The 10313-nt window shown below is 34.8% G+C and overlaps 1 protein-coding gene across 2 annotated transcripts; it reads left to right on the top strand.

The window, feature by feature from the left end:
* Positions 1-2358: 2358 nt before the first annotated feature.
* On the top strand, positions 2359-10031 carry LOC107939032 (auxin response factor 6). 2 transcript variants are annotated; one of them, XM_016872318.2, is made up of 14 exons: positions 2359-2964; positions 3070-3182; positions 3474-3572; positions 3659-3715; positions 3801-3959; positions 4076-4160; positions 5189-5279; positions 5828-5992; positions 6073-6195; positions 6379-6454; positions 6574-6721; positions 6827-7974; positions 8219-8409; positions 9565-10031. In XM_016872318.2, the coding sequence occupies exons 1-14, from the start codon at positions 2922-2924 to the stop codon at positions 9782-9784; spliced, it is 2718 nt and encodes a 905-aa protein (XP_016727807.1). In that variant the 5' UTR covers positions 2359-2921; the 3' UTR covers positions 9785-10031. The 2 variants fall into 2 exon arrangements, with proteins under 2 accessions (XP_016727807.1, XP_016727808.1); XM_016872319.2 differs by lacking the exon at positions 2359-2964 and having other exon boundaries at positions 3068-3182; positions 3654-3715.
* The last annotated feature ends 282 nt before the right edge of the window (positions 10032-10313 follow it).

Here is a 10313-nt window from a genome sequence, read left to right as displayed (position 1 = left end):
AATCTCGTCCATTTAAGGTGGTTGTTGAAACTTGTCAACTTTAGAGAAGCGGGCAAACTCAGTTGGGGATTTGCTGTGTTGGCGACCTTATACTGGAGATGTGTCGGGTGACCTTATACTGGGAGATGTGTCGGGCGACGTAACTACGAAAAATTAAAATTGGTGTTTGCATGCTACTACTGCATTCATATGCGCGGTATCGATTGTCATTTTTACGTCATGAAGCAAACTACCCTTACACGTTCCCACTTGTAACAAGGTAAAATTCATTAGATAACCTATTTACCATGATAAAATAATTTAAAGTTTAAATGATTCTGTTAACAAGTTATTTCAATAGGTGGGATCATGGGCCGAGTTACGCGAGACTACCGAAGGAGTTGTGAGATATAAGGATTCTGTTAGACCCACGTTCTAAAGCAGAGGTAAGTATTTTTTCTAATTTGAATTATTTTATTACGATATTTGATTTGAGATTTAATAATATATATAACTAATTTTTTTATATTTTAATATAATTTGTATGGACGCCATACGAGGATCCGACAATTTGGGAATACATCCTGTCAGAATTCTTGGTGAATCCCAGCATTTGGCACGTGAAAGTGCCATTAGTAATGTACGCTACCGTGGAGATGCATGAGTCGGATAGGGTGTTGCGTCGGGTTCAAGCAATTGATTCTAGTGGCACATCAGGACCTCAATGATCTGCATCCTATCGACTTCCAAGGGAGTCCGAATGAGAATTGGATTAAATTCCACGCGAATATATCAACATGTGGATAATCGGTACGAGTTTTTACCTCCTCGTGAGGCCATTTTTGCTCAGATCTTACTTCTTTTTCACGTTAATTTTTTTTTATAAATAAAAAATAAAACTTTGTAAAGCTAAAAACCCTAGCTTTTTACTTCACCAATCTTGGTTTCCTAAGCCAAACTCTCATCCCAAAAATGTTCCTTTCGTCTGTCGCTGCTATTAGTTGAGTTATAGAAATAAAACTAGAAAATGATACTTCTTTCAGAAATAAATATATATTGGATTTTTTTGGGTGCGTGTGTCAGAGAGAGCGTTTGAGTTTTTTAAAAGTTTTTTGCAAAAATATTTCTTTAACCAAAATAAGAAACAGAAAATTTTAACTGTGCTTTTTAACCCAAAAAAATATTTTAAACAAAATATTTTATATTTTATAATTATATAAAAAAAATATTTTTTAGCATTACTTCTTGAGAGTACAAAAATACTTTCGAGAAGTAATGCTAAACAAAGCCTTATAATTATATACAAAAATTTAAGCATTTAAATATATTTTAGTTATGTATATTTAAAAATTAATACAATTATTAAAGATTAACTTTTAATTTTTATAAAAAACAAATATATATATATTTAGCAGAGTTTTAAGTGTTCAACATATTTTTAAATTGGGTTTGGCTCATAAACACTTAATATCTTCACTTCTTTTTTTTAATAATTCACTTCTGCACTTAGTTTGAAGTTGAATTAAAAAAAAAAGTAAATTATGTCTTCTAGGTTAAATTAAAAAGTAAATTAGTCTTTTTTTTGTTAAAAAATTTATCTATTTATTTTGTTAAAATTAGTCTTTGTATGTTAGTATGAGGTACAAGTGGCAAGCCACATGTAACTATCTAATTATTTCGTCAGGCATGTCAATTTTTAACAGTTGAAATAGTGAAAATCTTAACATATATGAGTAGTTTGCTCATTTATCTAACTTACAAAGATTAATTTATCCATTTTTGAGTAAAATAAGCAAAATACAATTTAACTTCTAATAAAAAAAATCTCCATGATACTTATACAAGTGTGTAATGTCATTTGAGGCAAGTATTAGACTTCTAGAAATTCGAAAGATAATTTAATAAAATGGTAAACTATATTAATAGTCACTTAACTAATAGTAAATTTCAATTTTTTGTCATCTAATTATGAAAAGTTACAAATTGGTCATCTAACTATTAATATTTTTTTTAGTTAATCAATTATGAAAAATTACAAAATAGCTACTGAATTATTCAATTTTATATTATTTGATCATCTAATTATCTTAAATTTTCGAGTGTTTTGTTTTTATATAAGCTAATTGATGACAAAAAAATAAATTAAATAATTAAATGATCATTTTATAAATTTTTTATAATTAAATAATAAAAAAAATTTATTAATAGGTCAGGCTATTACTTTGGATAAATATATAAAAATATCACATGTATTTGAAATTTTCAATAAATTAAATAATGTAAATAGAATACATAGTACATACCAAATTTACTGGACTGATTGCTGATTTCACCTTTTCTGTTTTATTTTTATATTTTTAAAAAAATTACTTTTGGTTCTCTCTCTCCCATTCCCCACCTGCAGTTCAGTCCTTCAGCGCTCTCTCTGACACACGCACCCAAAAACAATCCAATATATATAGATATCTGAAAAAAGTTATCATTTTCTAGTTTTATTTCTATAACTCAACTAATAGCAGCTCCAGACTAAAGGAACATTTTTGGGATGAGAGTTTGGCTTAAGAAACCAGAGATCTGGTGAAGTAAAAAGCTAGGGTTTTTAGCTTTACAAAGTTTTATTTTTTATTTATAAAAAAATTTAATGTGAAAAAGAAGTAAGATCTGAGCTTCATGAAGCCCTTCTGAGTAAAGGGTAGTTCTGTTTTTTATTTTTTATTTGGATATTTTAAACTTAGGTTTAGAAACTTCTGGTGGAGAAAAGGGGGGGTGGGGGGTGGGTTTTTTTCCCTTCTTTTGCTTTTTACTATGGATGATGTTATATGAATCCTCAATGTTCTTCAATAATTAGGGTACTTGTAGTTTCCTTTTTCAACTACTCTTTTCTTTTCTTTTTTCGTTTGAATAGAAAAAAAAAACCCCTTTTTTGTTTTTAGATTTTAAGAATGAGACTCTCTTCATCAGGGTTGAATCAGCAAACACAGGAAGGTATCTGCTTTTTAGCTTTTTTCTAGTAGTTTCCTTAAGCATAGAGCTGTATGAACTTTCATTTTTTTTTTCGAAATTATGAAATTGAGAAATATTTTTGTACAGGGGAGAAGAAATGTTTGAATTCTGAACTTTGGCATGCATGTGCTGGTCCTTTGGTTTCTCTTCCACCTGTTGGAAGCCGAGTTGTTTACTTTCCACAAGGTCATAGTGAACAGGTAAGTATGCCTGCATCATTTATCATAGTTTACTAGCAGAAGTTTTTTTAATGATTATACAGAGTTTAAGAAGCTATGTAAGGATGGTATATAATTTCTTTTCCCATTGATATGTAGTGATATGATTTTCTTGGGCCTACCATTTTAGTATTGCTGAATTTATCCCCACTTTTCTTGTTGTTAATGCATGAATTGCTGGTGAAGCTCCTCAAAAGGAAGAGCAGTCTATAAGGAAATGTATATTCATCTGATATTTTAGCCTACGTTTGGTGTTTATGACTCCCTCTGCAGGTTGCTGCTTCTACTAACAAGGAAGTAGATGCTCATATACCGAACTATCCGAGCTTACCCCCACAACTTATCTGTCAGCTTCACAATGTGACCATGCATGTAAGTTAAATGCCTGTATAGACTACCTTGGTTTTTATGGAACTTTAGTTGGTTGCTTATCAAGTCTTTTATTCTTTCAAGTACAGGCAGATGTGGAAACAGATGAAGTGTATGCTCAAATGACCTTGCAGCCACTGAGTCCAGTATGGAACTTAAACTTTGTTTGAAGATTTAGTACTTGGTAATCTTTTCTTTTTCTTGTTTCTTGACTTGAAAGCATTCTTGTAGCAAGAGCAAAAGGATGTCTACCTACTGCCTGCAGAACTAGGTGCTCCCAGCAGACAGCCAACCAATTATTTTTGTAAAACACTAACAGCAAGTGACACTAGCACTCATGGAGGATTCTCTGTTCCTCGCCGTGCTGCTGAGAAAGTCTTTCCTCCTCTTGTAAGTTTTAGTTGGTTACAAGCAATTCAATTAACTAGCTTCTGCTTTTACTTGAATTATTGCATGTTGACTTTGTAATTAGTTTTTTCTAAAGTAAATATTTATTGTACCTTCAGGACTACACCCAGCAACCACCAGCTCAAGAGTTGATTGCCAGGGATCTTCATGACAATGAGTGGAAATTTAGACATATATTTCGAGGCGAGTGATTAAAATAGCTTTTTTCAAATGTGTTCCAACTTTGTTTTTTTGATGAACTTCCGAATTTTCATGATCTCATTGTTTTATTTGTCATATTATTTATTTATTTTTGTATTAAGCTTATATTCTGTTTATTAACTTTTTGGTGTGCTGTAACATTTCTTAACCGTTTGGTGTTTTATACGGTTGTTTCTAGAAGTTTTAAACGATAATTCATAAAGATAGATTTAGTTGATGAGCCAGGACATATCCTTGTTATATTCTGTAGTAGTTTTTGCTCTGGTTAAATCGTGGCTAAGAATCTTTGGACCTGAGATTTAGATATTTTCTTTACGGTTACGTCTGAATCTTACAAATGAAGTTTTTTCTGATGAATAAGGAAAAAATATTGGATGGGATATTTCTTAATAAGATATTACAAATAATGCTTTCACGTTTGTTTTGCTGGTTGTATGCTCTGTTTATGCTGAGTCCACATGTCCATTTTTTAGTAAGTTTTAGTTGTTTCTCACCTTTCACTTGTTCAGGCATCTTTTTCTGGACTGAAATATTGGTTCATGTTGGTCTTAGCACATTGTGAAGTATGATGATCTTCGCAAGTAAATTTAATCCACTCTTTTTGAAAAAAATGCTTCAGATGTGGTGGATGTGTTGGATGGAAATGAAACATATTTCTGGCAGTTTGCCATAATCGATTTATCTTTATAATCTTCATGATGTGGCTTTGATGTGACTAAGTCTGTAAGTCCTTTTCCATTCATAAGAAAATGAGGGGATTGCAAATATTTAATCAGCTGTCTATGTTGGGGCTTTTGTTGAAAACATTTAATACTCTTGTCTATTAACTGGTAGCAATTCTGTGAGAATAACATCTGAGAACTTGGGAATATTTCTAATATGCACGATTTACTTGATGAGATCCAATGTTGTATGAATTTGGAGATGGATACTTTTTTAATGAAAAGGTTTTGGATTTTAATGGTTGCATTTCCAACTATTAATCAGTTTGTCCCTGCTCTCATATGCAGGTCAGCCAAAGAGGCATCTTCTTACAACTGGGTGGAGTGTTTTTGTAAGTGCAAAGAGACTAGTTGCTGGTGACTCAGTCCTTTTTATCTGGTAAATAGTTTTATTTGGTGACTTAGTCCTTTGCTCTTTGATTGACTGTATTCTGATAATAGCTTTCAAACCCCTGATGGGACTTGAATCAATCTAGTGAAATCATCCTGCTTGGTTTGGCAGCAAAACAAATATGAATGCATATTTTTTGGCATATGGATATATTTTCTATGTTTTTCATTTCTGAAGTGATGAGCCTAGTGGCATGCATTGCCTTATGTGCACTAAAAGTGCCAATTGAGTGGGTTGGGTCACTTCTGGTAGTAAAAAATTGGGTCATTTTATGTGTGGGTTGCTTTAGGTTCAAGCTATTTTGTAATCAAATTGTTTTTAATTTTAGTTCTGGTCGTTCTGGGCAACTTTCCTTGGTCAAATTGCTTTGGTCTGGTTTTCAGTTTTGGTTCAGCTTTGCTAGCTGTAGGGTGCACATTTCTATGTTGACAGTTACTGCTTTACTGCTGTTTCTTGTCGTGTTACTGATCGATGAGCTTGCTAAGCAGTCAATATTCTTTCTGATTCCTGTTCTGTTTTTTTGGTTTTCTTACCAGGAATGATAAGAATCAATTGTTGTTGGGTATACGGAGAGCAAACCGTCCTCAGACTGTTATGCCTTCTTCTGTTTTATCTAGTGATAGCATGCACATTGGTCTTCTTGCTGCTGCAGCTCATGCGGCTGCAACCAATAGCCGTTTTACTATATTTTACAACCCAAGGTCAACTACCTAATACTAGTTGAGAAAGGCTGATGCTTAGTACAACAAAGACTTGTTCATTAACAGTAGCTTGATTGCAGGGCTAGTCCTTCAGAGTTTGTCATTCCTCTTGCCAAGTATGTTAAAGCTATCTCTCACACCCGGGTTTCTGTAGGCATGCGATTTAGAATGCTGTTTGAGACAGAAGAGTCAAGTGTCCGACGGTAGGTCTTAGATTTCTGAATGTTTTCTTGCTTCCCCAAATTGCTTATAGTTTATGGTGTTGTGTTCCACAGTAATGGTTTATATTCCTCAAGTAAATACTTATATTTTTTTATCAGTGAATTGACTTTAGTATCATTGACAAATATAGGTGGTCAGTTGTTTTAACAATTTTTTTTAAGCAGATACATGGGTACAATAACTGGCATTAGTGACTTAGATCCTGTTCGCTGGCCAAATTCGCATTGGCGCTCTGTTAAGGTTTTTTGAAGTTTCTATGTCCATTATTGTATTTTTGATATTTGATCTTTTCCTCCTCTTCAAATTGGCTTAAAAGACAATGCGTTAATTGCTGACATGAAAGCTTTTACTATTTCCAGGTTGGCTGGGATGAATCTACTGCAGGAGAGAGGCAGCCAAGAGTTTCCTTGTGGGAGATTGAACCGTTAACAACCTTCCCTATGTATCCATCTCCCTTCCCCCTGCGGCTGAAGCGACCATGGCCGTCTATACTACCCTCCTTCTATGGTATGCTAAAACCATTGCTATTTGATGATTGGAGTTGCACAGAGTATCTTCTTTACCTGGCGTTTCCCTTTTCTGTACTGAATCAGTTTAGTTTTTTGTTATCAGCTTTCAAAGATGGTGATATGAGCATTAATTCCCAATTGATGTGGCTTCAAGGTGGGGTTGGGGATCAAGGACTTCAGTCTTTAAACTTCCAAGGATTTGGAGTTGCACCTTGGATGCAACCAAGGCTTGATACTTCTTCAATACCAGGTGTCCAACCTGATCTTTACCAAGCAATGGTGACTGCAGCACTTCAGGATATGAGGACGGTTGATTCCTCCAAAATAGGCTCTCAATCTCTCTTGCAATGCCAGCAAAACCAGAGCACATCCACTGGGTCGCCTGCTCTAGTTCAGAGGCAAATGTTACAACAGTCCCAAACACAAAATGGGTTTCTTCCAAGTTTTCTTGAGAATCAGACTGCTTCACAGGTTCAACTTCTGCAGCAGTTGCAGTGCCCCAATTTGTACAATGACCAGCGACAGAAGCAGCAGCAGCAGCGACAGTCTCAAGAAACACAGCAACTGCCACCTGTTCCGCAGCAGATTTCTAATGTAATCCCTGCTTTTCCTTCTGTGTCAGCCAACCAAGCGCAGTCATCTCTGCCAGCTGTTGATTCACAATGCCAGCAGTCGACATTTTCCGACCATCTTGGGAACTCCATAGCTACATCTGATGTTTCTTCTATGCAAAGTATCTTAGGTTCATTATCCCAGATGGGAGCTTCCCATTTACTCAACTTGAATGGATCAAACCCAATCCTCTCTTCTTCTACTTTCTTGTCCAAGCCTGCAGCTATTGAACCACAGCTTTCATCCAGAGTGGCCAACTCTGTACTTCCCCAGGTTGAACAGTTGGGAACTGCACAATCAAATGCATCTGAACTTCACAACTTATTACCTCCATTTCCTGGAAGGGAGTATTCTGCTTACCACAATGCAACTGATCCACAGAACAATCTTCTCTTTGGGGTTAGCATTGATTCTTCGTCTCTTATGCTGCATCATGGGATGACAAACCCGAAAAGCATCAGAAATGAAAATGATTCAATGTCCCTTCCGTACGCTGCTTCAAATTTCACAAGTGCTTCTGGCACAGATTTTCCTCTTAATTCAGACATGACTGCCTCAAGTTGTGTCGATGAATCAGGTTACTTGCAGTCCTCTGAAAATGTGGACCAAGTAAACCCTCCAACTGGAACCTTTGTCAAGGTAATAGCATTTTCCCTTATATTTTCAAATGTATCTTTGATTATTTTTAGATTGGTTAAATATGTGGAGCTGTCTTATCTAGTTAGTATGGCGTATAAATCAATTCGTTTAGTTATCACAAAGTTGTGTATTGGTCATACTGTATTGGATTTGATGATATCTGTTGGAGACTGTCTAAACTTCATAACTGGATTGTCTCATGGCATGTGATTCTCATGGTTTTCTATCTAATGCGTGTTGACAGGTTCACAAGTCGGGGTCCTTTGGGCGCTCATTGGATATTTCCAAGTTTGGCAGCTATGATGAGCTGCGCTGTGAGCTTGCTCGACTATTTGGCCTTGAAGGCCAATTAGAGGACCCTCAGAGATCAGGCTGGCAGCTTGTATTTGTTGACAGGGAGAACGATATTCTTCTCCTTGGTGATGACCCATGGCAGTAAGTTCCAAACTGCACTATTTATTCTTGAAAGAATTGTCTGGACTATTAAGATAGCTGTGAAAAAACCTCTGTATTATTATTGCATCAAATTTCTTGATGATAGCTCTCATTATTGCTTATTCTAGCTATGTTTGTTGAAATATTGCATCTATGAAAATACTGTGATACTGAAAATGGAGTAGTCGGTTTAAATGGATGTAGGAATATGCTTAGTGGATTATCAGGTCCAGAAAAATCTAACAACTTGTTGATAGTCTCCTATACTTGGTTCCTAAGAATAGGAAACTTCTAAAATTGCATCTATGGTACTAGTCTACAAGTGACTAAAATTATGGAAGAGAAGGCATTGCCTACCATGGGGGGAAGTGGGGACCATAAGTCTAGAACTACACATTTTATGTCCGGAAAGTTGAGTGTTTAGAAGACTAGAAGTACTGGAAAATATACTTAATGGTATTTACTAGAATTTAGATATAAAATTTGAGGTATCAATCGAAGGCAAACCAGAAAAGGATTTTCGGTGTTCTTAATGTGCTGTATAGGATTAAAAGTATTTGTTGATGCTAAACAGTTTCAAGCAAATGAATGGGTTAAGGAAGGGTATAAAAGTACCGTGGAGGCTCCTGAAGTAGGAATCGGGTTGCATTTTGCCCCTTTTACTAAATAATTGGTAAATTAGTTTTTGTATGTTAGATCAAAGAGCAAATTGGTTATTTTTGTTAAAAAATTCATCTATTTCTACTGTTAAAAACTGGCATTATTGACAGATTAATTAAAAAGTTACACATGGCATGCCATGTGCACCTCATTCTGATATATAGGGATCAGTTTTTAACAGTAGAAATGAATGAAATTTTTAATAGGATTAGTTTGCTCGTTGATCTAATATACATTGGTTAATTTGCCCATTTTTTGAGCAGAGTAGATAAAATGCAATCCGACTATTAGTACAATGACCTTTATGGTACATTCACTGAGGTTGAAGGTATGGTTGGATGCTATACCAGTCATTAGTCTTCACTAGAGTCGAGTCTGTATTACCAATCTAAAATACTTGGGAGTTATCTAGTTGAGTCTAGTTTGCATCGCTAGAACATTGGCTTTATAGTTTAATGTGTTTCAAGGTTTTCATTGTTCTTTTGTGATCATCAGGGAATTCGTGAACAATGTGTGGTATATCAAGATACTATCCCCACTTGAAGTACAGCAAATGGGGAAAGGTCAGAATCCTGCTACTTCTATTCCGAACCAAAGGCTTAACGCCACCACCACCGCTACCACCAGCAGCAGCAATGGCAACCACTGCGGTGACTACATGAGCAGACAGGACTTGAGAAGTTCTGTTGCATCAATGGGGTCTCTTGAATACTAAATGAAAATCCTCAGGACTGAATAAAGTTTTTGATGAATTGAAAATGGAAAGTTGAAGGAGATAAATCATTAACGTTGTAGGTGTTATATGGTACTGTTAGTAATATGTAAGCATATGTATTGATACAACATCAATTTAAGATTTACCCTTACTGCCTGGGACCTAGGTTGATATTGAAGCTTTTATGTCAAGACCACTACTGTACTGTTGGGAAAATTATAAGTGGAAATATGATTCTCCGACTCTACATTATTCTAATAGTACTTATGAGTACCAAGGTTTATATATGTAATTATATAACTAAGATTTTAAGTCTGGTTCTGCGTTAAAAAAATATTTGGGTAAAGTATATTTCAGGTTACTCAATTTTTAGGAAACATTTAAAATACTCACTTTCTTGTTGGAAATTTTTAACTTGAACGTCACTTTCAAACAGTTGATATGTTGGTATACTCTAGTGTATTTTATTTTTTTTATATTTATTTTTTAAATATTTTATTGTACAGGACACTTTTCTAATATAACTTGT

The sequence above is a fragment of the Gossypium hirsutum genome, chromosome D09, assembly GCF_007990345.1.
Source record: "Gossypium hirsutum isolate 1008001.06 chromosome D09, Gossypium_hirsutum_v2.1, whole genome shotgun sequence".
In the NCBI taxonomy this organism is placed as follows: Eukaryota; Viridiplantae; Streptophyta; class Magnoliopsida; order Malvales; family Malvaceae; genus Gossypium; species Gossypium hirsutum.
Note: the sequence above shows the minus strand (reverse complement) of the source record. Positions and strands in the feature narration are given on the sequence as shown.

Coding starts and splice junctions, on each gene's coding strand:
- LOC107939032 (XM_016872318.2), top strand. CDS start 2,922: ATGAGACTCTCTTCATCAGGGTTGAATCAGCAAACACAGGAAG. Junction 5,280..5,827: donor GACTCAGTCCTTTTTATCTG/GTAAATAGTTTT, acceptor TTTTCTTACCAG/GAATGATAAGAATCAATTGT. Junction 7,975..8,218: donor CAACTGGAACCTTTGTCAAG/GTAATAGCATTT, acceptor GCGTGTTGACAG/GTTCACAAGTCGGGGTCCTT.